Source organism: Mauremys mutica, chromosome 8 (genome assembly GCF_020497125.1).
Source record: "Mauremys mutica isolate MM-2020 ecotype Southern chromosome 8, ASM2049712v1, whole genome shotgun sequence".
NCBI classification, from domain to species: Eukaryota; Metazoa; Chordata; order Testudines; family Geoemydidae; genus Mauremys; species Mauremys mutica.
The window spans coordinates 69,211,763-69,239,141 of record NC_059079.1 but is presented as its reverse complement, the minus strand read 5'-3'; the positions used below and the strand labels follow the sequence as shown (position 1 = coordinate 69,239,141).

Genomic DNA, 27,379 nt, shown 5'->3' with positions numbered 1-27,379 from the left:
TGAGTTTACATGAGGTGTGTGATCTCTGTGTTTCCTGAGCACAAAATGAACTCTTTTGCTAGTTTTGACAAGGCCTTGTGGGAGCTATACACTTTCAGATAGCATTGACTGTCAGTAACTCTATTAAACTGCTACATAGCTTTGTTCTGCTGAAGCAAAATGGTTGCACAGACACCACGTGCCTAGTACGTTTGTCTCAGATTTCACAACATGAATTAAACACGTTTGAAATAAAATCCATCTCCTGGGCTCTGTTCTGGCATTGGCACAGATGTCCTCCTGTTCTAGGGCTGTGCAATGCAGAGACTACAAAGGGACAGGGGTGGCTCCAGGCACCAGCGCAGCAAGCGCGTGCCTGGGGCGGCAAGCTGCGGGGGGCGGCCTGCCGGTCGCTGTGAGGGCGGCAGTCAGGCAGCCTTTGGCGGCATGCCTGCGGGAAGACTGCAGGTGCGGGACCGGCATATCACCTGCAGAAACGCCGCCGAATTTGCATGGCCAGTGGACCGCCCGCAGGTGTCCCACCAAAGGCCGCCTGACTGCCATGCTTGGGGCGCCAAAAAACATAGAGCCGCCCCTGCAAAGGGAGGCCATATGGAGAGGCCCAGTAGTGCACAGAGGATGATGTGTGTGGAGTCACTTGGCTCAAATCCCATTGCAGGACATGTAAGCAGCACACAGTTCCCAGGAATCCCAAAGAGGGATTCATTCCCATCCTAAATGTGTCCCACACATGCTTAGGAGCAACATCAACATTAGACATGGTCATAACTGTTAGAATAGCTACTCTAGGCATAAAGTGAAAGGAATGCGAGTCTGCCTTCCAAGTGAGGTCACTGGAATAGCTCTACCTCAGGCTGGGTCTGAAGGGATATTTTCTAGTCTTCAGCAACCACAGGGCTTCTCTGTGTCAGATCAGGACAAGCCCCACCCAAGGCCCCCACTACCGATGTTGACAGAAGCACAGACAAATCTTAAAAGCTCATTGGAAAATGGAATTTCTGTCCCTTGGGAAATTCCAAAATGTGTGACAAATAATCAAAATGTTGACATATTCTAAAACATCTAAATAACCTTATTGAAACATTTCATTGTGATAATATAAAAAAATGAAACAGAACAAGGAAGTTGCAATGAAATGAAACGAGGAAGTTGAACAAAATGCCTCCTTTTGAGTTTGAATCATTTTGAAATTTTTCATTCAAAAATTTCATCAGAATTGACACATTCCCTCAAAACATTTTGATTTTGACAAAACTGCATTTTCCAATAGAAACCTGTTCCAGTGAAACTTTTTTGATCTGCTCTGGAAATCATGCTTTGGCCGAAGCTGAGAAGAAAATAATTTTTGGCAAATGCAGCTGGAAAATAGTGCTTTGATGGAAAAGGAAGCTATTTAGAATGTCACTTCATCGTTTTGTTTTTTTCCCAAAGAAACATTTTTATATTTGAAATTGAATATTCATGCTATTGCTATTGAGTATAATTAGATAATTTCACAAAAAATGTGGAATTAAATGCAACATTTTATATGAGCAAAAAATGTAATAGATTCATAGATCTTAGAATCATAGGATTAGAAGGGACGGCAAGGATCATCTCTTAACCCCCTGCCACGATGCAGAATTTGTTGTGTCTAAACCAGGGGTCAGCAACCTTTCAGAAGTGGTGTGCTGAGTCTTCATTTATTCACTCTAATTTAAGGTTTTTGCATGCCAGTAATACATTTTAACGTTTTTAGAAGGTCTCTTTCTATAAGTCTATAATATATAACTAAAATATTGTTGTTTTTAAAGTAAATAAGGTTTTAAAAATGTTTAAGAAGCTTCATTTAAAATTAAATTAAAATGCAGAGACCGAGGCAGTGTGAGTGCTGCTGAAAATCATCTTGCGTGCTGCCTTTGGCACGCATGCCATAAGTTGCCTACCCCTGGTCTAAACAATCCAAGACAGATGGCTGCCCGGCCTCCTTTTGAAAACTTCCAGTGAAGGAGCTTCCACAACCTCCCTAGGCAGTCTGTTCCATTGTCCTGCTGCTCTTATAGATAGGAAGTTTTTCCTGAGATTTAATCTAAATCTGCTGTGCTGTAATTTGTTCCCATTGCCTCTTGTCCTGCCCTCGGTGGCAAGAGAACAACTTTTCTCCATCTTTATGACAGACTTTCAAGTATCTGAAAACTACTGTCATGTCCCCCCTTAATCTCCTCTTTTCCAAACTAAACATAGCCAGATCCTCCAGTCTTTGCTCATATGGCTTGCATTCCCCATCCCTTTGATCATCTTTGTTGCTTGCCTCTGGATCCTTTCCAGTTGCTCTACATCTTTTCTATATATTGGTGATCAAAATTGGACACCGTACTCCAGCTGAGGACTAAACAGCATCGAGTAGAGCGGTACCATCACCTCCCATGATTTGCATGTTATGTCTTTGTTAATGCAACCTATAATTGCATTTGATTTTTTTGCAACAGCTTCACACTGCTGACTCATGTTGAGGTCATGTTCCACCACTACTCCCAGAACCTTCTCAGCAGTGCTGCTGCCAAGCCAGTTTTCCTCCATTCTGCATTTGTGCATTTGATTTTTCTTCCTTAAATGTAGCACCTTACATTTGTCTTTGTTGAATTTCATTTTGTTGTCCACAGCCCAGTTCTCCAATTTACCAAGATCCCTCTGAATTTTAGCTCTATCCTCCAAAGTATTGGCAACTCCCCCCCCTGCCCAGCTTTGTGTCATCTGCAAATTTGATCAGGATGCTCTCTATTCCTATATCCAGGTCATTAATAAAGATGTTAAACAACACTGGGTCCAGAACCAATCCCTGGGGAACCCCACTTGAGACGTCCCTCCAATCCGACATCATTCCATTGATAGTTACTCTTTGTTTGAAGTTGTTTAACCAATTATGTATCCATTTAATAGTAGTTCTGTCGAACCTGCATTTCTCCAGCTTACCTATCAAAATGTCACATGGGACTGTGTCAAAAGCCTTGCTAAAGTCCAGGTATATTATGTCCACCGCATTCCCCCATCCACTAAATTAGTTACCCTGTCAAAGAAGGACATCAAGCTGGTTTGGCATGATTTGTTCTTGGTAAATCCTGCTGGCTGCTAGTGATCACCCCTTCATCCTCTAGGTATTTGCAAATTGAATGTTTCATACATTGCTCTAGTAGTTTCCCAGGGACCAAGGTCAGGCTGACTGGTTTCTAGTTCCCTGGCATGTCTTGTTTCCCCTTTTTAAAGATTGGCACTACGTTAGGCCTTCTCCAGTCTCCCAGGACCTCTCTTGTCATCCAGGAGTTTGTAAATATTATTGCCAGTGGCTCAGAGACTTCAACTAATTCCCCCTCGGGTTATTAGCATCTGGCTCTGCTCATGTGAATGAATTCAAATTGGTAAGAAGATCTCTGACGTGTTCTTTACTTATCTTGATCTGCATCCCTTCCCCTTTATTGTCTATGGTAACTTTGCTAGTCATCCAGTTACATTATTTTTTGAGAAACAACTGAAACAAATTAGGCATTAAGCAGCTCTGCCTTCCTATCATCTTCTTTTATCAGCTCAAGTTCTCCATTGAGCAGCGGACCAACACTGTCCCTGATCTTTCTTTTTGTCTGACATATTTGAAGAACCTCTTCCTGTTGTCTCTAACATTTTTTTGCCAGCTGTAACCCATTCTTCACCTTGGCTTTCTTGATTTTGTCCCTACATGCTCGTGTTATTCCCATGTATACATCCTTGGTGACGTGCCCCTCCTGCCATATCTCGTGTGTTTCCCTTTTGGTTTTTAGACAGCTGAAAAACTCCTTGTGCAGTCACATTGGCTTCCTGTGGCTCTTATCTTTCCTCTACGTCAGAATAGATTGATCTTGAGCCGCTAGTATTACATCTTTTAAGAACTGCCAGCCCCCTTCAACTCTTTTTCTTCCTAATTGGTCTTTTTCTCTGAGTCAGCTGAAATCCACTTTTTTGAAGTCCAGTGTCCTCGTTTTCTCATGTCCTCCTTTCCATAGGATCTTGAATTCTATCAGATCGTGATCACTGCCTCCCAACTTCCCAACCACTTTCATGTTTGCAATTCATTCATCCCTGTTCATCAAAACCAGATCCAAAATGGACGACCCCTAGTTGTTTCTTCAACTTTCTGAATCATAAAGCTGTCCCCTACGCACAGTAAGAATTTGCAGGACGTACTATGTTTTGCTACAATAGTCTTACAACAGATATCAGGGAAGTTGAAATCCCCATACTAGCTTATGTGTGTTAGCTAATCTTGTTACCTGCTTGTAAAATGACTCATCCACTTCCTCTTCTTGATTTGGTGGTCTATAATTAAGGCTAGGAGTATGTTATGGAAGTTGTGGAAGTCACGGATTCTGTGACTTTCCATGACCTCTGTGACATTGGGACCTGTTAGCAGTCCAGCCGCTGCAGCAGCAGGGGACCCAACCCAGCTCCCAGTCCTGCAGGGTGGGGGGGACCCCCTGGACCTCTCTAGCTCCCAGACCTCTCCAGCCCCTGCAGGCAGTGGGGGATCCCCGGAGTTCCCCTGTTGCCACCACCAGCACGGACCCCGCAGATCCCAGCCCAAGCAGGTGGGGGGGGACCCACAGTTCCCAGTCGGTGCAGGCCATGGGGGACCCTGCCCCCAGCTCCTAGCCCCGCGGTCAGGGGTACCTCCCAACTCCCAGCCTCTGGGCAGGGGGAGAATCCACCACAAGTCTTGGTAAATTGTTCCAGTGGTTAATTCCTTTCACTGTTACAATGTGTATTATTTCTTCCTTGAATTTGTCTAACTTCTGCTTCGAACCATGGGTTCTCATTAGTTAACTGAAGTGCTGTCTGCTGTCAGAAATCTCTTCCCCATCTCAGTACTTATAGTCTGATCATGTCACTGTCTCACTTTGTCTTGGATAAACTACTAGATTACACTTCTTTAGTCTCTCAGTGTAAGGTATGAAGAGTTAACAGTTTTCTGACAGACAAAGATGTTTATTCACCTCTCTCTGTGGGTCCACATGTAAGTTAAGGATTGTAGGTTAATGCAATGGGGAGTCATTGACATACCACCTTGGGCGGAGGGGAGGGATGTGAAGTCAGCAGGAAGGCAGCACACTGGAGAGCAAGCTACAGGGGTTATCAGGACTCATGGTACAAACAATGAACTTTGGGGATATAATTAGAAGGCAAAGATGACACCCCTTTATCCTGCACCTAGGAAATGATTGGGAAGCACATTTTACAGTCATGGGCATTTGTTCAGCACTGACTTACAGGGACCAATACCACCTTCTGAATAACAACACATCACTTCCTGCAGTATGTAGCTGGGCCCTGGAGATCTCCCATCCCAGGTACCGACCAAGGCTCATCCAGCTTAGCTTTCAAGAAACAACCTCACTGCACCCGAAAGTGGTTCTGCTGCAGGCTAGCTGATACAGCAGGTGACTCACGAGAGATCCCTTCATCTCCTTCAGCACCAGGGTGTATTTTTCTCTGGTGGTTTAAGAACACTGTTGTCATTGGCAGTGTTCCAGTGGGACTCTGGTCCATCCTAACAACAGCACAAGGAAGCAGACAGGATCTGGAGAGAATGTAAGAGCTCATGATAAGACACTCACCTCCCCAAACTGGCCTTCTCCAAGCTTCTCCTTGAAGGTTAGCAGTTTCCTAGGGAACTCTTCCACAGCCACATCCTTACCCGAGAGCAGGTCCATAGTGATGGCAGGCACAGAGTAGGTGTTGCTGCCTGTCACCCCCTGCAGATTCACAATGTCAGCTTCTGCATAATGGGGGACTCCCTCGGGGCCACTTGGCTGGGCAGGTTTGACGACTCCACTGCAGCCTGGGAAGAAAAGAGCATGAGAACAGCTCATCTGCTCAGCACTTTTCTCCTGGAGCCCAAGTCACACAGAAAATGCCCTAGGCCATCTGCTTTCCCAGATGCCAGGGGAGAACAGACCAGGCTTTGCGGGAGCTTAAAGGGGTCTGAGACCTGTACAATCTTCTCAGCTCCCTGAAACTTCACTCCAAGTTTCCAGGCCCGGTTATGATTGGTGCCACAGGTGACACAAGGGGAGAGAGGGGAAGCCACTAGCATCTTCATCCAGAGCTTGTGCTCCCAGCTCAGAAAGCATCATCAAACTCTTCAAAGCCACAGCTGGAGCAGTTCTAATTGTTCCTTCCCATGCGACTGACTTTGCATTTGTCAATATTAAATTTCAGTCTGACATCATGCTGCCCATTCCCACAGCCTGGTTAAATCCCTGGGAAGTTCCTCCTCTAGTCCTGACTAATCTGAAAAGAGGCAGTGTGGGCTAGCAGACAGGACACTGTGATACAGGAAACATGTTCTATGCCTGGCTCTGCTGCTGGGTGATCTTGGTAGAGTCACTGCCTTACTCTGTGCCTCAGTTTCCTCAAGTGTAAAATGAAGATAATGAATGATACTGAACTGCTTGGTAAAATGCTTTGAGGTCTCCAGATGGAAAGCTATGAACTATGTATTATTATTAAATAATTTTACCATCTGCACATTTTGCCACTTCACTTTTCCAGATCTTTGATAAATAGGTAACTAACTAACACAGCACAAATGTCAAATTCCATATTAAGTTGAAATACTTGCAGTTTGAACTGTCTTAGTCACGGACTTAAGGGACCAGAAACTATGTGTTGAGACTTATTTCACTAATAATACACTGCACATGGCAAGGGCAAATTGATATTTTGTAATCAAATAAAATACACAGCCCATCTTAACATGGCTCAGGGAGATGGGGCCTATGACTGGGATAAGGGCCAGGGACCTCTAGGCTGCTGGTTCAAATTTACCCCAGGTTGGTATTGGTCTAAAATCACTCCCACTGGGATGGCTGTCATGTGATGGGATTCCCATGTGATCTGAAATGGTCTCACTCCATTTCCCAGTGGATGCATGACTAGTCCTGGTTGAAATGTTTCTGTCTAAACTGTTGATGTAATCCAACCAAAAAGCCCAGCCTATAGAGGAGGCACCTGAACTACAACTCCCATGAGGCATTTTCAAGCCAAAATGTTTTGGCTGAAATTTTTCAATTTTTGAGTTTGCACAGAAAAAAAATCAAAATTTTCCGCAATGGAACTTTTTTGTTTGTGCCCAGCTATACACATGACCCTAAAAATGACTCCACCACAAGTGTTAGTGTGAGCACATGCTCCTTGCTGACAGATCAAGGATGTAGTGAGACTGAATGCCACTACTACCCCCAACTGGATGCCTCCGGAGCTGGCATCAGGGGCAGGCATAGCAGGGTATTGCAGGAGCACTCTGCTGCTCATTGTTTGCTCAAACAGGGCTGTGTTAGCTGCAGAACTTGTTTGTTAATTCTCACCTGCCTCTTCGTCTCCTGGGACAAACTCTGGCAGTTTGCGGATCAACCGTGAGGGCTCCTGGTAGTCTGGGCCCAGGGGGAAGATGCGGTCATAGGTGGAGTTGGACTCCTGCTCGCTAGATGAGGAGGAGTGGTTGTGGTTGAACATGCTGGATTCACTAGGCAGGGAGAGGCTGACGGTCATTTCGTCATCCAGCATCCGCCGAGAAGCCTAAGAGGTGGGGACGCAGAAGGAGAAAGTAAAGGGACACAGCAAAGGACATTCCCCACTCTGGACAAACAGACAGGCCCAGTGGACCAAAGCAGCAAGACAAATCATGTGGGCCAAAAGGTCCTGTTTGGCAGACTGGGCCTGAAACACAACTGTCCTGTGAACCAGGCAGGACTGCCGAATCCAGGGGTGGCTGGGGAACAGTCCCCTGAACCAGGGGGGCCGGGGAGGCGGGAAGGGGGAGGAAGCTGCCGGGGGATCCCACGAGGAGGGAGGTTCCCAGAGCCCAGGCTCCAGCCCAAGCCTGAATGACTACACAACAATTTTACAGCCATGCAGCCTGTGCCCCACAAGCCTGAGTCAGCTGACCCGGGCCAGCTGTGGCCATGTCACGGGTCTTTTATTTCAGTGTAGATGCACCCTCAGTGGCTAGATGAAATCAGTCTGCACAAGCAGGTCCATGCGCTCGCCTGTGAGCTTCAGGGGAGATGCAAGTGGTGCACATCCCCAGCTAGGCCTCACCCTGAACAAACTCCATTACTGTCAGGGCTGTGCTGATGTCACCAGAGGGGCTGATGTGCAGCTGCGGGAATGAACCTAGTGCTGGCAGAACCCTTACAAAGAAGCCTCCAGGATCTGCTCACCTTCTCCAACATCTTCTGCCAGAACTGCCTCCACAGGATGATGACAATGATGGCCACCAGGATGAAGATGATTGCCACCAGGCAGCCAATCAGGATGCGTGTGTTGCTGTCATCCACTTTGAGGGTTGGATCTGTCAGCAGGTGGGAGAGAGCAGGAGTCGGTCACGTTGGGAGGCTGGGTTTAACTTGGGTTCTCATTGGAAACACAGATCTCAGTCACTGGCAAGTTTACTCAGCTGGTACTTCCAGACTCACTACCCCTCAGGGGAGGTTCTAGCTTTTTTGCCGCCCCAAGCACGGCAGGCAGGCTGCTTTCGGCAGCTTGCCTGTGGGAGGTCCCTGGTCCCATGGATTCAGCGGCTTGCCTGCGGGAGGTCCGCCGGTCCCGCGGCTTCTGCGTACCTGCCGCCAAATTGCCGCCGAATCCGTGGGACCGGCGGACCTTCTGCAGCATGCCGCCGAAGGCAGCCTGACTGCCGCCCTCGCAGGGACCGGCAGGGTGCCCCCCCGCAGCTTGCCACCCCAGGCACGCGCTTGGAGCGCTGGTGCCTGGAGCCGCCGCTGCCCCCTACAGCGGGGCTAGATGATGAGTTTACCTTTGTCCACAGCCAGAAGCAGTGCATAACTGCACCACCCCAAAGCACTCTGCACTTCACTCCATCCCTGGTTCCGTTTGCCAGCCTATCTTTGCCAGGAGCAGACACCAGCAGCACAACTCTGCTGGCCAGCACCCTGGGGATTAATATGAATGCTCTGTCCATTTTCCATCCCCCTGTGCAAGAAGAGGCACAGCTGGGCAGAGCCTGCTCTCTGCCCTGTACATTGACAGGATGTGAGTGCAGGGGTGCATAGGGCCAGAGACAGTCCTGCCCTCTGGGAGGCACTTCTGTGCTAGCCCCTTCTGCAGCCATGGAGCCTGGGACACCCAGTATTGTGAGACTGTAACTAACAATTCGAGACTCCCCATCACCACACTCATGTGACTCTCTCACACGGTCAAAGCCCAGGATACACACTGCTCTTCATTTTGCAGCCACAACCCTGGACTCTGCAACATCCTGACATAATAGACTAGAAAGTCTGTGGAAACTTCATTTTAACAAAAAAGGAGGCATTTAATGAACTGACTATGGAAATAACTGCATTGACTGTGGCATTATCCTCTGTGCTATTCTTGTTGATATTACATTCATTGCTTCAGACTGTTCCCACATCTTTATTGTTTAACGTGCCACTGAATTCTACATTAACAACGCATAACTGCAGCACAGAGGATGTCTGAAGAAGAGCTGGAAGCAGAATGGGTTGAAACCCAGAACTTCTGTTCTGCAGGAAAATTTGACATCTCAAAAAAAAAATTGTATTATAAACCGAAGTTGAAATGAGATTATATATAAAGAATAGAAAAGTTGAAAATGTTTTGACTATTATCATGCCATGTCATAATAGGTCATTTTCAATATTGTTGTGGCTGTGTTAGTCCCAGAAAAGAGAGAGACAAAGGAGTGAGATAAGAGGAGGTTACCTACATGTAACTGGAGGTTCTTCGAGATGTGTGGTCCCTATATGTATTCCAAATGCAGGTGCGCATGCACGCCATGCACCGAGCCGGAAGCTGTTCTTAGCAGTGTCCATTGACCCGCATGTTCATCATATGTCCCTTTGTACTCACAGCCGAAGGTCTAAGAGGCCATGCAGGTCGAGGCCCCTTCAGTTACCCTATTATTCCAGAGTAGTCCAGTCCACAGCAGAGGGGATGGAGGGCGGGTATTGGAATACAAATGGTGACCACACATCCCAAAGAACCTCCAATTACAGGTAAGTAACTGCCTCTTCTTTGAGCAATGGTCCCTAGATGTATTCCAACCATGGGGGGGTAGTGATCAGAGTGGAAGTGGGTGCGAGGAAGAGAAAAAATGCAACCTGTAGTACAGTGCGGCCCACTGCAGTGTCCTCAGCCGCCCTTTGAGTGATGGCACAGTGGGATATGAACGTGTGTACAGAGCGCCATGTTGCTACAACAAATGTCTTGCCACGAGACATCTGCTAGGCAGGTCACCGTGGCTGCTTGCGCTCACATAGAATGCATTGTAACTCTATTAAGCGACTGTACGTTGGATAGCGTGCAGCATTCGTGGATGCACCTGGACACCCATTTGGAGATTCCTTGGAGACAAGAACCTGGTCCTTGGACTGATCAGCGATGGCCACAAACAGTTTCATCGATGCGTGAAAGGCGAAAGTCCTGTGGAGGTAGAATACTACTGCACAGTGCATGTCAAGGGAGTGCAGGATCCTGTCCACATGGGAGTGAGTGGTTTGGGATAGAAGACAGGGAGGTGGACAGCCTGATTGAGGTGGAACTCCACCACCACCTTTGGGAGGAATTTAGGATGGAGCCATAAGGACACTTTATCCTTCTGGAATACAGTGTAAGGGGGGCAGTTAGTCATCGTGGCCACCAGTTTGCTGACTCATCTAGCTGAGGAAATGGCCACTAGGAACATCACCTTCATGGAGAGATGGGAAAGGGTGGCTTTGTGAGGATGGCAGAACGAGATTAAGGTCCCACGGAGGTATGGGCTGGAGTACTGGTGGGAAGGTATTGAGGAGACCCTTCATAAAATGGATAGTGGAGGGCTACGTAACATAGAGGTGCCATCCACGAAGGGAGAAAGGCATTAAGTGCTGCCAGGTGGACCTGTATAGAGCTGAGGGCAAGGCCCAATATTTTGAGCCCAAGGAGGTAATCAAGGATGATAGGTATGGATATCGTACTCAGTGGGTGGTGATGGCGGTAAGTTTTATGGCCCCCTTAAGGAACAGAGCATCCACTTCTTGTTGGAGGATGGGTTCCCAGGGAAGTCTGGGGTGGGGAGCGATGAGGGGAAAACAAGAGGAATTCTATGGGAGTATCCATGATGGATAATCTCCAGCACCCAACTGTCCATGGTGATTTTGCATCAGTTGTGGGAGAACAGGGCAAGACAGTCCCCAAAGACAATATTGGGCACTGCAGGAGGCATCGGGGGAGGTTCGCAGTTCTTGACCTGCACGTCAAAACTGCTGTTTTGACTACTGCTGGTATAGGGTCAAAGTGGTGGTTGTGGTGGAGGCAAGGAGAGTTGTGTGTGGTGCTGTCTATGTGGTGCCTCCTGCTGGCATTGGAAGTAGGGCAGGTAGGGGGCATGTGGTCAGGGATGGAACGGTTGCCACAGCTGCCTGCATCTTGGGACTGGGGTGTAAATGCCAAGGGACTTGAGCGTGGCCCAAGAGTCCTTCAGGGAATGGAGGGATCCGTCCATCTGGTCTTTGACTAGTTTGTGCTCATCAAAGTAGAGGTCCTCAATAGTGTTTTGGACCTCCCTGGGGAATCCGGATGATTGCAGCCATGAGTCCCCGTGCATCACGACCCCAGTCGTCAGAGAGTGAGAGGCCATGTCGGCCACATCCACAGTGGCCTAGAGGCCCTCTTTGTCCATCAGTCACCCCTTGTCCACCAGTGCCTGGAATTGCTGCTGTTGGCCCATTGGCAGCCTGTTATAGCTGAAGTCATATTTGGCCAGCCGAGCCTGATACTTGGTAATGCAGAACTGCAGTCCCACTGAGGAGTTTCCTGTCTAGAAGGTCCATCCTTTTTGCCGCTTTGTCTGCGGAGTAGATTTTTGTGGGTGCTGTTGTGCCCACTCTGCTTCTGCATGAAGCACAAGAAAGTTGGGGAGGGGGAGTAAAAATAAATTCTGTCCCCTTAGCAGGGATGAAATACCACCTCTCAGCTCTCTTCGGTGTGGGGGCACAGGAGGCAGGAGTGTACCATGCTGTCTTTGCTAGTTGCAGAATAGCCTCACTGATGGGGAGAGCTGCCCGAAAGGGCCCCTGGGGTTGGAGAATGTGCAGGAACAGATGTTGCATGTCCTGGATCTCCTCCAATGGGATCCCCAGGTCCACAGCCATCCTCCGGAGCAAGTCCTGGTATTGGTGGTGGTCATCCGCCTGGGACAGCGAGGAAGGAATAAGTGCCTTATTCAATGAGGAAGCAGTGGGGACCAGTGGTACTGGTTCCACATCTTCCTCCTCCTCATAAACCAACGGCGCGAAGGGTGAATGGGAATGGTTTATAAAATGCCACCAACAGTGCCTGGAGTCCTCAGTAGAGATCCCAGGGCACCCAGTAGGGTCCCTGGGCATAGGTGGGTGTCATGGCCAACGGTACCAGGCCTCCGTAGTGGGATCATAAGCCGGGGGAGATGGCAGTCTGGGTTGCGATTCTGGGCTCCAATGAGGTATCGGCGAGAAAGAAGCCCTCAGACTCCAAAGATGGATCAGGCAACAGGGGGGACCATGGGTACCAGAGGCCTGTGATGCAGCAATGGGACGTGTGTGATGTTATTAAGATGAACTTTGACTGTATAGATCATTGTTGCAATCAAGGTCCTATCGTGGCATCAAATCTTGTACAAAGGAGGTCAACTAAGGTATCTATGACAAGGTTATGGTTTGCTGGTTATGATTATGCTATCTCTATGCATGTATCTTTTTGTATTTAAAGTTATAAGTATTAACTCTATACTGTCTGCATTTCAAACTTGTGCTATGCTTCTGGGTGACACCCCAGACAATTTGCATCAGCACTGCCTAGCATGCTTGATGGCCCATTAAGGACCATCAGCTATACCAGGGGTCGGCAACCTGCGGCACGCGTGCCACCTTTGGCACGCAAGCCGATTTTGCCTGGCACGTGGCTGCCAGCCGGGGTCCTGGCCGCCAGCCCCACTCAGTGCGTGGCCGGATGAGTGAACAGAACCCCAGGCGGCAGGAGGCTGAACGTGGCCAGCGGCCGGGACCCAAGATCGGCAGCAGGCACGGCCCCCGGCTCCCCCCTCACTGCACTCGGGTTCTGCGGCTCCCGGGAGTGTGTGCCACCGGGGCACGGGGCCCTGAGCCTGCTGCAGGAGGGGCAGCAGCAGCAGCTCACACTCCCAGGAGCTGCAGAGCCTGAGTGTGGCGAGGGGGAAGCTTGGGGGGGCACGGGGACCACCGCCCGCATGCATCTGCTGCAGGAGCCCCCCCCCCACCGGGCCGCAGCCCAGGCAAGCGCGCCCTCTGGCTCCCCCGCCACCGTGCTCGGGTTCTGTGGCTCCCGGAAGTGTGAGCCACCGCCGCTGCTGCCCCTCTCACAGCTCCTCTCCCCTCCCCACCCCCCACCCCCGCTGCCTCAGCACTCCACGTGGAGTTTTGCCTCCATGTGGAGCCAGCATCTGACTGGCATAGGCATGGTAAGGGGAGTCCCAGGGGACAGTCAGGGAGCAGGGAGTGGTTGGATGGGACGTAGGAGACCCCGGGGGTCTGTCTGGGGGTGGGGGTGTGGACAAGGGTTGGGGCAGTCAGGGGACAGGTAGGGGGTAGGATCCTAGGGGGCTAGTTAGGGTGGGGGGGTGTCTCAGGAGAGGGCGGTCAGGGGACAAGGAGCAGGGAGGGTTTGGGGGTTCCCTGGGGTGGGAAGTGGGAGGGAGTGGATGGAGGCGGGGCTAGGGCAGGGCTCTCCCCTCTTTTTTGATTGTTGAAATATGGTAACCCTAGGCAAGGGGGGAACCAGGGGGTGCATGGGGGCTGGTGCCCTCATACATCCACTGCAGTTTGCAGGAGCCCCCGAGGGGGCGCCGGGCTGCAGCCTGGGCAGGAGGGGCGGGGGGGCGCAGCTGCTCCCCGCTAGCGATGGCGCTGCCTTTGCAGGGCTGCTGCCCCCCTGCACCGCACCGGCTCCTCCATGGCTGGGGCTTGCTGCTGTTGCAAGCGGGAGGCTCTGGCTCTCCAGTGCCTCTGAAAGGCGGCTCCTCCCTGCCGAGCTGCTGCAGCGGCTGAAGCCCGGCAAAGCCAGTGAGTGGACTCGGGGCGGAGGCCACCTGGGTGGGGTGGGGAGGGCTCGTGGGGGGGCTGTGCACCCTCCAGGGGAGTTCAGGGGGTGGGGAGAGGGGAACCTGGTCTGGGGAGCAGCCCCTGGGCATAGCTGGCCCCTGCGCAGGCTGGCCCCTGGGGTCTATAGAGGCTCATTGGGATTTGCCCCTCAATGAACCGATGTGCAAGGGGGGAGGGCAAGGTGGAAGTATATCCTTGCACCGGCCCTGCCCCAGGGGGTGCGTGCACCCTAGGTTAAGAACCATTGCACTAAACTGATAAGATCTGCATTTTAATTTAATTTTAAATGAAGCTTCTTAAACATTTAAAAAAACTTGTTTACTTTACATACAACAATAGTTTATAGCCTTATAGAGAGAGACCTTCTAAAAACGTTAAAATGTATTACCAGCACGCGAAACCTTAAATTAGAGTGAATAAATGAAGACTCGGCACACCGCCTCTGAAAGGTTGCCGATCCCTGAGCTATACAATTGACCCATTGAGAGACTCAGGAAGGCATGCAGGGACATGCCTTGGGACAGAACTCTTAAGATTTTTCCATGCCATATGCTGGGTAGCTTGTGTTTGGAACAAAGGAAGCACAAGCCACATGGCAAAAGGACTATAAAAGGCAGCTGCATCATCTCCATTTTGTCTTCAATCCTGCTTCTTACCTCTGGAGGAACTTTGTTACAAACTGAAGCTCTGAATAAAGGACTGAATGACCCATCCCAGCTGTGGATGTACTCCAGAGACTTGATTTGAACCTGCAGTTTATTCCATCACTGCTACAAGCCTGAAGCAAGAACTTTGCCATTACTGTATGTAATAGATTCCATTTAACCAGTTTTAACTCTCATCTATATTTCTTTCTTTTTATGAATAAACCTTTAGATTTTAGATTCTAAAGGTTTGGCAACAGCATGATTTGTGGGTAAGATCTGACTCGGATATTGACCTGGGTCTGGGGCTTGGTCCTTTGGGATCAGGAGAAACTTTTTTTTCTTTTACTGGCGTATTGGTTTTCATAACCATTCATCCCCATAAGGAGCGGTGCTGGTGGTGATACTGGGAAACTGGACTGTCTGAGGGAATTGCTAGTACGACTTCTGGTTAGCCAGTGGAGTAAAACCAAAGTCCTCTCTGTTTGGCTGGTTTGGTGTGCAAAGGACCCCCAGTCTTGCCCTGCTTTAAGCAATTTGCCCTGAATTGATACTCTCAGTAGTGTCCTGCCAGAGGCTGCATCATTACAACGTGCTTCTCTGGTAGCAGCAACAAAGATTCGTCCACCGTAGAGGGGAGTACGGTGGTAGTTGGAGATCTGGAAAGGGGTGGAGAATGTGGGTACGGAGAAAGCAGCTCCTCCATCGAGAGGAGAGAATCCAAGCATCCAGGAGTGCATGACGTCCCTCTGGGCATGCCCAAGGGCCCAGGCATTGTCAGCGGTGCTGGTCGATCCAAGGGGCTCAGAGACACTGACGGGATGGGTGGTGCATGTGCCATGGAGGGTATCACTGGATCTCATTTGTGTTTTGCCATGCCCTCAACACGGGGCAGCTTGGGTGCTGGTCTGGTGGGATCCACCTGAGACCTCTCACCCGACCTGGCCTGGGGAGGAAAAGCTGCACTTATGAGTGGTCAGGGCCGGGGATCTGCTCTTATGCCCGTGTCCATGCTTTTTACCCTCATGGCGGGGCTTGTCCATCGCCTTCGGTACTGACAGATCCAGGGCCTGGGTGGTGCTCGGCAGGGAGCTCACCGCCAGTGATGGTCTCTATACCGGTGGTTCCAGATACAAGTGTGTCCTCGGGCACAAGACTGCATCCATTGCGAACTTCTGGAGGCAAAGCTCTCAAGCCTCCTGCGTTCAGGGTGGGAACAACTTACAAATTGAACAGTGGGCCGTGTGGTGGGCCTTCTTGCTGAGGGTACGTCTACACTACAAGACTATTTCGAATCTACTTAACTCGAATTTGTGGAATCGACCTTATGAAGTCGAATTTGTGTATCCACACTAAATACACTAATTCGACTGTCTGAGTCCACAGTAACGGGGCCAGCGTCGACTTTGGAAGCGGTGCACTGTGGGAACCTATCCCACAGTTCCCGCAGTCCCCGCTGCCCATTGGAATGCTGGGTAGAGCCCCCAATGCCTGCTGGGGGAAAAAATGTGTTGAGTGTGGTTTTGGGTAACTGTCATCATTCAACCGTCACTCCCGCCCTCTCTCCTTGAAAGCGCCGGCGGGAAATCTGTTCGCGCCCTTCTCTGGTCGGTTATAGCTCGGACGCCACAGCACTGCGAGCATGGAGCCCGCTGCGATCATCGCTGCACTTATGGCCGTTGTCAACTCCTCGCACCTTATCGTCCACCTCTTCCACAGTCAGCTGCTGAGAAATCGGGCGAGGAGGCTCCGTCAGCGCGGTGAGGACAGGAAGTCACAGAGTGACGCAGACCTCTCACAAAGCAGGGTACGCCGCGCAGTGGAGATCATGGTGGCAATGGGTCAAGTTCATGGTGTGGAACGGCGATTCTGGGCCCGGGAAACAAGCACGGACTGGTGGGACCGCATAGTGCTGCAGGTCTGGGATGAATCACAGTGGCTGCGAAACTTCAGGATGCGTAAGGGCACTTTCCTTGAACTCTGTGACTTGCTGTCCCCTGCCCTGAAGCGCCAGGACACCCGGATGCGAGCAGCCCTGACTGTGCAGAAGCAAGTGGCCATAGCCCTCTGGAAACTTGCAACGCCAGACAGCTACCGGTCAGTAGCGAACCACTTTGGCGTGGGCAAATCTACCGTAGGGCTTGCTGTGATTCAAGTAGCCCACGCAATCGTTGAGCAACTGCTCTCAAAGGTAGTGACTCTAGAAAACGTCCAGGTCATCAGAGATGGCTTCGCCACGATGGAATTCCCAAACTGCGGTGGGGCTATAGATGGGACTCACATCCCTATCCTGGGACCAGCCCACCAGGCCAGCCATTACATTAACCGAAAGGGCTACTTTTCTATGGTGCTGCAAGCACTGGTGGACCATAGGGGACGTTTTACCAACATCTACGTCGGGTGGCCGGGCAAGGTTCATGACGCGCGTGTGTTCAGGAACTCTGGTCTGTTTAAACGCCTCCAGGCAGGTATTTTCTTCCCGGACCACAAAATAACGGTTGGGGATGTGCAGATGCCTACAGTGATCTTCGGGGACCCAGCCTACCCGCTAATGCCCTGGCTCATGAAGCCCTATACAGGCGCCTTGGACAGTGAGAAGGAACTATTCAACTACCGGCTGAGCAAGTGCAGAATGGTGGTGGAGTGTGCTTTCGGACGTCTCAAGGGGAGATGGCGGAGCTTACTGACTCGCTCAGACCTCAGCGAAAAAAATATCCCCGTTGTTATTGCTGCTTGCTGTGTGCTCCACAATCTCTGTGAGAGCAAGGGGGAGACCTTTATGGCGGGATGGGAGGTTGAGGCAAATCGCCTGGCTGCTGATTACGCTCAGCCAGACAGCCGTGCCGATAGAAGATCCCAGCGGGAAGCGCTGTGCATCTGGGAGGCTTTGAAAGCTAGGTTCCTCGGAGAGCAGGGTAACCTATGACTGTCCACTTGATTTACAGAGAAGCTGAACCTGAGCCTGTTTCAGTGACTGTTGACTTCGATCTGCGGTTACATACCCCGTTCTCCAGGTTTCCCCCCTTCCAACACACGTTTTAAAATAAATTTAATGGAACACTGATTATTAACAAAGTTTTCTTTAATTATGAATTCCTGTTCTAGGGTTGAAACATGGACGCAGACTGTGGTGGGTACGGTGTGCACTGATGTACAGACCGCTTCTACACTAGAGGAATGACAGGCTCCTGCTCCTACAGCGGTCTCTGGGGGGAGGACGGTTGCAGGTGGGTGTGCAGGAAGGGGTGGGTTTGCAGGAAGGGGTGAGGGGTGCCGTCTTTGGGACGGAGTTTGGATGCAGGCTCTGGGCTGGGGGTTGGGGCGTAGGAAGGGGTGAGGGGTGTGTGGGAAGGGTGAGTATGTGTCCGTGGATGAGGGCTCTTGCTGGGGCTCAGGGCATCGGAGAGGCTCGTGGCTAGGGTGGAAGGGCATGGTAAGGGCAGCCTGCCTTGCCATTTGTGGATGGCAGGTGCTAGGACCCTGGGGCAGCATACACCTCACAGACTGACCCGGGACAGCATACACCTCCCAGACTGACCCTGGTGCCTAGTGACTGCAGTCTGTGTGTGTCCTGCTGTTGATCCTGCCCCCAAGTCTGTACCCTGGTAATGGAGGCTGTCCTATGCAATTAAAAAACCCCTCCCCCCCCTTCACACAAAGTCTTCTGACAAGAAAAACGTGACGGGAACAGTGAATAACAACAAACTACTTTTAATACTCAACTACACAGTGGGGGGATGAAACTTGGATTTTGGACTGGGTGATCCAGGAAGGGAAGCACTTCTCAAAATTTATGGCATGAGAGCTGTGTGGTACATGAGCGCTCTGCTGAGGTGCAGTGACAGTTTTCACGGCCCCTAGTGCCCCTCCTTCTTGTTATTTTGGGTGAGGGGGGGACAGGACTTTGTGGCGGGGGATGGCGGTTGCAGATACAGTGCAGGGGGGCTCTCTCCTCCTGCCTGCGGTCCTGCAGAACATCTACAAGGCGCCGGAGCGTGTCCGTTTGCTCCCTCATTAGCCCAAGCAGCGTTTGAGTCGCCTGCTGGTCTTCCTGCCGCCACCTGTCCTCCCGTTCGCTGTGTGAGCGCTGGTGCTGACATAGGGTCTCCCTCCACTGTCTCTGCTCGGCCGCCTCGGCTCTGGAGCAGGCCATCAGTTCCGAGAACATGTCGTCCCTAGTCTTTTTCTTTCGCCGCCTAATCTGCGCCAGCCTCTGTGAGGGGGAAGCCGGGGCAGTTCGTGAAAGAGCCGCAGCTGTGTGATGGGAAAAAGGAAGTGATTTCCTTGAAAAGATACATGTTTGCGAACACTGAACACAGTCTACTCAGTTTCTGTGAACAAGACCATACAGGGCACCTAGTCTCACGAGCTCTCAGGACAAGTTCGAGATTTCGGAATACGCTTTCATTGGCTGCGGTCTTGCACAGGAGATCAGACAAGCGGGGCGGTACAGCTGAATCCGTGTAGCAGCCAGGCCTGGTAAGCCCTACACTATAGGCTGCTTAACAGTTAATGGATAGCTGTGCCCTCCCGCTGAAGGCAATCTGGAAAGCATAAAGTCTGATCCTGTTCCAGCCCCTCGCGGCTGTGCCCGGGAAAGATCACTGTATGCTTTTCCTCTGCGGCCTCCAACACGTGGCTGTTAAACGAAGGTCATTACTATGCAAAGTAAAAGTCAAGCATTCACAATAGTAACAGTACACTAATTGCCCTAATTAGATGCAGCAGTCGCCGAACGAGATTACCCTGAGGCGGGTCACTCGGAGAGAGAGAGAGAGGATGCTGCTAGAATCCCTGCACAGACCAGGACCGTATGCTGCCATGCTGGTGGAGGCAATGATTCCGCTGTACGTTAGGATGGCCTGGCGTGGAAGAGTGTGCTTCCACGGAGCACCAAATAAGGCACCTCTCCCCAGGAACCTCCTGCGGAGGCTTTTCGAGCTCCTCTACGAGAGCTTCGTGGAAGTGTCCCAAGAGGATTTCTGTTCCATCCCTATATGTGTGCACCTTCTTTTTATATAGTTTTATATGGAAAAGTTTTTATCTAGTTTTTATTCCTGTTTTTTAAAAAATAAATGTTTCCATGTTTATAGCACTTACCGACTGATCCTTCCCCTGATTCTGAGTCCAGGTTAACGGCCGGGGAGGGTTGGTAGGGGATCTCTGTGAGGGTGATGAAGAGATCCTGGCTGTCGGGGAAAGCGGTATTGTAAGCGCTGTCGCCTGCGTCGTCCTCCACAAACCCTTCCTCATCTTCGGCGAACATCGCCGAGGAACTGCCTGTCGACACTATCCCATCCTCAGAGTCCATGGTCACTGGTGGGGCAGTGGTGGCAGACCCACCTAGAATGGCATGCAGTGCCTCGTAGAAGCGGCATGTCTGGGGCTGGGCTCCGGAGCGTCCGTTTGCCGCTCTGACTTTTTGGTAGCCTTGTCTCAGGTCCTTGATTTTCACGCGGCACTGCATTGTATCCCGGCTGTATCCTCTGAGTGCCATGGCTTTGGAGACCTTCTCGTAGGTCTTTGCATTCCGTTTGTTGGAGCGCAGCTCCGAAAGCACAGACTCCTCGCCCCACACAGCGATCAGATCCAGGACTTCCCGGTCTGTCCATGCTGGGGACCTCTTTCTATTCTGGGATTGCATGGACTCCTCTGCTGGAGAGCTCTGCATCGTTGAAGGTGCTGCTGAGCTCGCCCCGATGTCCAACCAGGACATCAGATTCAAAGTGCCCAGACAGGAAAAGGAATTCAAATTTTCCCGGGTCGTTTCCTGTGTGGCTGGTCAGAGAATCCAAGCTTGGACTGCTGTCCAGAGCGTCAACAGAGTGGTGCACTGTGGGATAGCTCCCGGAGCTACTAAGTTCGATTTGCATCCACACATAGCCTAATTCGAGATAGCCATGTCGAATTTAGCGCTACTCCCCTCGTCGGGGTGGAGTACCGAATTCGAACTAAAGAGCCCTCTAGGTCGAATTAAACGGCTTCCTGGTGTGGACGGTTGAGCGGTTAATTCGAATTAACGCTGCTAAATTCGATTTAAAGTCCTAGTGTAGACCAGGCCTGAGGCAGTACATGCAACGCTGGTGCTCATTGCTCACAGAAAATGAGCATGGGCAAGAGGCACAGTTCTTCAAGCCTGGACTCCAGGCATAGTCCCCAAGTAGGGGGGGGTTCCCCAAATGGGGGGTGGGGGGAAATCTACACTAACAATTATCTATGAAGAACAAGAACTATGGAACACTAAATACAGCTATGTACAACTATATACAGGAATGGAAAGTAGATCACTCTCTTAGCAAGCTAAGAGTGCAAAGGAACAGGGGTTCTGACTCAGGCCATGCAGCGGTAAGAGGGAATTGGAGAGGCATCAACCCACATGGCCTATTATACCCTCAGCTGTGAGCATGAGGGGACGCACGATGCACATGAGGGCCAACAAACACTGCTAAGAAAACCTTCCAACTCTAGTGCATGGCGCACATGTGCACCCACATTTGGAATACATACAGAGACCATCACTCGAAGAAGAATATCTTTTAATTGGACCAACTTAGATCTTATTTGGCCTAGACTGAACAGTAGGCTCTTCAGAAGTTGGTCCAATAACAGATATTACTTCACCCACCTTTGCTCTCTCACAATGTGTGATGTTTATATTATAAAATGGCTATTGTTTTTGTAATTTGTTTGGTAATTGGTATTTCCTATTTTAATTAATATGACATAATATACAATATAATGCATTATAAACATTTGAAATAAGTCATTTTGAAATTAAAATGTTGAAAATTTTCTAAACATTATTTTTCTAAATGAAATTTCCTCAAAATTGAAATGTTCTGATAGAAAAAATGAGCCCATTGGAAAATTTCCAATCTGCTCTAGCTGGAGGTTTAAGTAATTTGTGAAACAATCACATTAGCTGGACGGTTCTGATAAAATGATCAGCCATGAAAGAGTAAACGATGTTGTGTTAAAACCCCATTCAAGTGACTAGGGCAGTTCACACCTCTCCAAGTTATTGTTTCAGGATGCCTGCAGACTCAGGAAATCATTGCTTGGTTTGGGCCTGGAAGGTTACCTTCACAACCATTAGAGATGAAAACATTTTTTTCACTGAATCTTAGACTTAGGAGGATTGGTCCACAGTACGAGGCTCGCTGCACTGCATATTTTGCATCTGTGGACTTATGGACTACATGGGGACCTGGCCATGGAAGGCATTTCGATCCCATGGCAATGGGTGGCATCATACACATAGAATCATAGAATAGGGTTGGAAGGGACCTCAGGAGGTCATCTAGTCCAACTCCCTGCTCAAAGCAGGACCAATCCCCAACTAAATCAGATTGACATCTAGATTGACAGCAGGCACTCACAGGCCATATAATCACATGAGAGGTGTTTCTATGCCCATGTCATCATGAAGTAGCACTTTGCCATATCAGAGTAATCTCTGGGTACTGCAGCAGCTGTTACTCTCAGACTGGAGGTGGTTTCTGATGCCCTTATTCTAATAGAGTGGCATATGTTTCAGGGGGTCTATATGAGGGTTGCATTTTATCCAGGGGCCAGTCCTTCCTTGCAGAAATGTGCCACCTCTGAAGACCTGATGGGGACCAGGCTCTTAAGCACACAGAGTGTCCACATACTGCATCGCACATACCGTAAGTGGTGGGTGCTACAGGAGATTCGGGAGGGGCTCCGGAGTTGTTGTACATGGCTGCATCTAAGAAACAGAATTGAGGACGAGTCAGTGACCCTCACATGCCTGTGACAGCTCGTGTGAGGGCAGAATGGACTGTTCCTCTGTGGCACTTAATTTATGTCACAGAGCACCTGCTCAACTCTACCTGGCCCTGCAAAGGTTCCTAGCCCTCTCCAGCCCAAGTTACCACAACTCAGCCAAGTCTGAATTCTAAAGCCTCCAAGCACAAATCCACCATTAGGGGCAGTGTGCAGGAGAACGTTCCCATTGCATGCTGCTGCTCTCCTCTCAAAACCCTGCTCCTCCACAGGATGAATGCTATAGCTACTGGTACCACAGTAGCCCCAGTACCCACTTTCCATGGGTAAATAGGGGACTACTCTTCTCACTGCCTTGTAACACAGGAACAAGCGGACACTCCATGGAATTGAAAGGTGAGAAATTCCAAGTCAATAAAAGGTACTTACTTTTTCCCCCACACACAACACGTGATTAGACTGTGGAACTCACTGCCACAGGAAATCATTGCGGCCAAGAATTTAACAAGATTTTTAAAAGGGACCGGATATTTATATGGCTATCAAAAATATCCAGAGTTACCATAATTAATGATAAACATTTGGGAAGGGACACTTAACCTTCTGCTTCTGGGCTTAAGCCTGTCTGTTAGTGACCACGATGAGCCCTAATGTGGGTGCAGATTATCCCACATCAGTTACTACAGGGTTCTCATACCTTCCCCTGCAGCAGCTGTTGCTGTCAGGTACAAGAGACTAGGTTACAAGCATCTGAGGTGTGATCCAGTCTGGCAGTTCCTACATTTCTATGCTCCAGAACAAATGGCACATCACTTGCCACTCCCTGGACCTATGCCTCCCTTGCTCCCTGACATGGATGCTGTGGCTTCCAGGACCCAATCCTCCCGCCCTTTGCCAGTACCTGACTGGAAAGTGATCTCACTGAACATCATCCAGGTGTCGGCAAAGTAATACTGGCACTTGATGGCGCTGGCCATGCGATGAAGCAAGGGCACGGTGACGAACCGCGCACTGGGGTTGACATCATCCAGCACCAGCACCGAGGAGATGGTGTTGGGCTCCCACTCATTGGCATCGGAGCGGAAATAGCACTGAACTTCCTTGAAGATCTTCACCCCCTTGGCAAACATGTTGTTGCAGTGCACCTGCATGGCAGCAACAGAGTCCCAGGTGAGCTCAACACCAGCACAGGCTGGCAGCACCCGCTGCCCAGGGCAACTCAATAGGAATTGGAGACCCTGAGATAGTCACACAGGGAACACTGTGCTCATCACGCCCTTGGTGGCACCCTCACCTAGAACCCTAGCTTGTCAAGGGGCCCCAGGAGGAGGGGTTGGGGGACATTTCCTTAGCATTTCATCATAGGAAACTTGGCACTGTCTGAGGTCACAAATGGAGTTAGTCTTTGGTCTCATTCCAGTCACTAGCTGACAGGTCATAGAAACACAGTGATTACAGACAGAAGTGGCCCATTAGTCACCCACAGGCAGGGATAGTAAGTGGGGCAGCAGAGCGGGCTGAGCAGAGCAGGAGCTGGTGGCTAGGGCTGAGGAGGCATGGTGCAGCTGAGCGGGCAGTGTAGCTTTGTGTCACTCATGTTCCCTATCCTTGACAAAGCCCCACCCCACACCCTCCCACGATGCAGGACAGACTGTGTCCTAGACCCTAAGGCCTTGTATTGGCATTTTGAGAGGCACATGACAAAGTCAGAGCCCTAATCCCTTTCTAGAACGTGCTTTCTGCAGCCAGGCACACGTTCTGAGAGATAAGGCCACAACAAGCCCTCACTAATGTTACCAAGAAAGATGCCCCTGGAGCCACAGACCTTCATGGTGGTGAAGTTTCTGATCCGATCAAATTCAAACATGATTTCAATGTAGCCCCCAGCAGCGCTCTCATTGCGCCACCCCACGTAGTCATAGCCAGGCCACATGTGGTACTCATGGGTCTGTGTGAAGTCATCCAGGCCAGAAACACCGTCTGTCAGCTGGCCCAGTCCCTCAGTCATGCTGCAGACATCAAGGAAAGATACAAGGGGGTGTGAATCTTTTTTAGAGTCCACACAAAAATCTTCCCGCTCTCTGCTCCCACCTGTGCCCCCATCCCACCAACACTGGGGAGTGTACAATGGATGGGCATTTTTCATAAATGCTTTAAAAAACTGAAGGACTTTTTTCGTTATAGCTTCTTAAAATCATTAAACCAACTCTCTTTCCTTACTGAGTCCCCTGAGAGCCATTGCGGCCCGTTTTAATAACACAGAGGCTCTGCAGCCCTGGGCAACCTTCAGTGGTTTAGCAGAGGTGCTTAGGAGTACTTGGCCTCATATGCTCGTTTGTGTGCCATTAAAGAACTTGGATGGACAGAGGGAGGCAAGAAGAGCGAGACAGACAGACAGACAGACTAAAATGTTCAAACCTGGAAGTCTAAAGTTCCCTAAATAAAGAGGACCCGATTTTGCAAGGTGCTCAGCACTGGCTGCTCCCAATCGGTCCACAGATCTCACTGCTAGTTGATTTGGGTGTTTCTGTTATTGGGGTTGCTGCTAAGCACTGGACTGCACACCCTGTTGTTTGCAGGAGTGGGCTCTCATTAGCATGGATGTTGATGGCACTGGTGTCTTGGCCTTAGAGAAGGGAGCACCAAAGTATTGGTTGGGGCTGCAAAGAGCCCATTTCAAGTATTACACTGACTTTGTGACCCAATGAGGGCTAGGAGATGACAAGCATCCTTTGGTATGTGGAGTAAACTCCCAGGAGGAATCACAGGAGCTGCTTGACTTTAAGGGACCCCATACTGTGGGAAACAACTATTAACTCCACATCAGAGAGATCTCAGTGGGCTGCCTCAGTCACACAGGGGGCTCTAAGAGCCCCCAACACCCCTTCCCAGGGGCTTCCCACAGCCTCCCAGCATGTATGGTGACCTGGGCTGAACTCATAATCTCCAGAATAATTGGCTATTTTCTCAGCAAGAGGCAGCGACTTGCGCCTTTGTTGGCCAAGTGGCTCCTTCCTTCTGTGCTTATGGCAAGAACATGGTCTTGTTTAAATGGGCAAATGAGCATATCCATGGCCCTCCTGCCTGCAGGGCACAATCCCCGCTGGAGTGGAGTTGCTATTAGTTAGTTCGTTGAGTACTGAACCACATTTCTACCAAACAGCTTATCACAGGACAGCACTGGGGAGCATTTTTGTGGAGCCCTTGGTAGAACATTGGCAGCTTGTCATTACCAAGCTCTGACCTCCCCCACCTTCCCTGGCAAGGAGCTCTCTGGGAACTTACCTGTAGCCAAAAGCGCCGTCATACACAGAATCATTGAGGTAAATGACTGTGCCGCTGGGAAGGATGAACTGCTGTCCAGCAGGAGCATTGTAGGAAACCAGCCCATCTGCCAGAGCAATCAGTGTGCAATCAGTGTGGGCCCAAACAAGCATCCCCCCCAGCCAGGTTTGCAGCAGCTCTCCCGGATAAACAAAAAAGAGAGCACAGTGCAACATCCACCTAGGCCAAGAGGCTCTTGATTGCAGCACAGACCAGGTATGAGCTCAGAAACAGACCGGGCTTCGCTGAAGGAGTTTCACACAAAATAGATGGGGGAGAATGGCTGGAGGGAGAACTCGCCAGGCTGTCAAATAGGGCAGTGAAACTATCATGCCAGCAGAGATATGGATGTAGGCCAAGAAGATGCAACCCGCCATTGCCAGTCACGTCCCTTCACACACAACCATTGCTGCCATGTCCTCTCGCAAACTCCCATTCCTAGCCATGGACCTTTCCACATTCCCAGTGCCAGCCATGGCCTGTCACCTTCCCCCGCCCCGCTGTCAGCTATATCCTCTATCAAATCTCCACTGCTGCCACCTCCTCACTGCCACCAATGGCCCCTCACAAACCTCCACTGTGAGCCATGACCCCTCACAAACACCCATCACTCTCATGGCCTCTCACAATCCCCCATTGCCAGCTGGCCTCATGCCAATCCCCACAACCAACCACAACACCTAGCAGCCCACCAGTGAAAGCCATGGACCCTCACAAACCCGGGCATTGATGCCATGTGGCCTTACAAACTCCCATTGGTAGCCAAGGCCCCTCACACACCTCCATGGCCAGGCCTGGCCCCTTGCAAACTCCACTGCCAGCCACGGCCTCTTGCAAACCCCCATTGCCAGCCACAGCCTCTCACAAACCCCCACGGCCAGCCATCGCCCCTCGCAAACCCCCACTGCCAGCCACGGCCTCTCACAAACTCCCATTATGGTCATGGCCTCTCACAAACCTCCATTCCTAGACATGGCCCCTCACATGCCCCCACTGCTGCCACATCCCCTAGTAAAATCCCCATTTCCAGTCATGAGCCCCTACCCCATTGCTGCCCCATTCCCTTGTAAACCCCTCTTGCCACAACCACATTGCAAGCCATGGCCCCTCAGACCCATTAGTGCCATGGCTCCTTGCAAACCCTCAATGCTGCCACAGATCCTCACCAACCCCATTACCCACCAGAGCACCTCTCACACCCCCACTGTGAGCCACACACCTGCATTATTCCCACAGCCCCTCACAAATCCACACTGCCAGACACATCCCCTTGCACATGCTCATTGCTGCCATGGCCCTTTGCACAACCGCATTGCTGCCACTTTTCCTCACAAACCCCAGGAGACAGCCATGGCTCCTTGCACACACTCATTGCCAACCATGGCCCCTCACACAGCCCTGACCCCTCAAAAACCTCCGTTGCCAGTCACAGCTTCTCGCAAACTCACATTACTGAAACGGCTCCTAGAAAACCCCCATTGCCAGCCATGGACCATTGCACACCCATGTTGCCAGACATGG

The 27,379-nt window shown here is 50.5% G+C and overlaps 1 protein-coding gene across 2 annotated transcripts in view; it reads right to left on the bottom strand.

The window, feature by feature from the left end:
• DDR2 (discoidin domain receptor tyrosine kinase 2) overlaps positions 1-27,379 on the bottom strand; it is a 150,133-nt gene that overhangs the window by 29,788 nt on the left and 92,966 nt on the right. For both annotated transcript variants that reach the window (XM_045027695.1, XM_045027694.1), the window contains 7 exons: positions 25,820-25,925; positions 24,360-24,543; positions 23,436-23,679; positions 22,455-22,517; positions 8,229-8,359; positions 7,374-7,584; positions 5,622-5,845 (listed from right to left, as the gene is read on the bottom strand). In XM_045027695.1, coding sequence (XP_044883630.1) covers positions 5,622-5,845; positions 7,374-7,584; positions 8,229-8,359; positions 22,455-22,517; positions 23,436-23,679; positions 24,360-24,543; positions 25,820-25,925 — 1,163 coding nt within the window. The remainder of the gene's footprint in view (positions 1-5,621; positions 5,846-7,373; positions 7,585-8,228; positions 8,360-22,454; positions 22,518-23,435; positions 23,680-24,359; positions 24,544-25,819; positions 25,926-27,379) is intronic.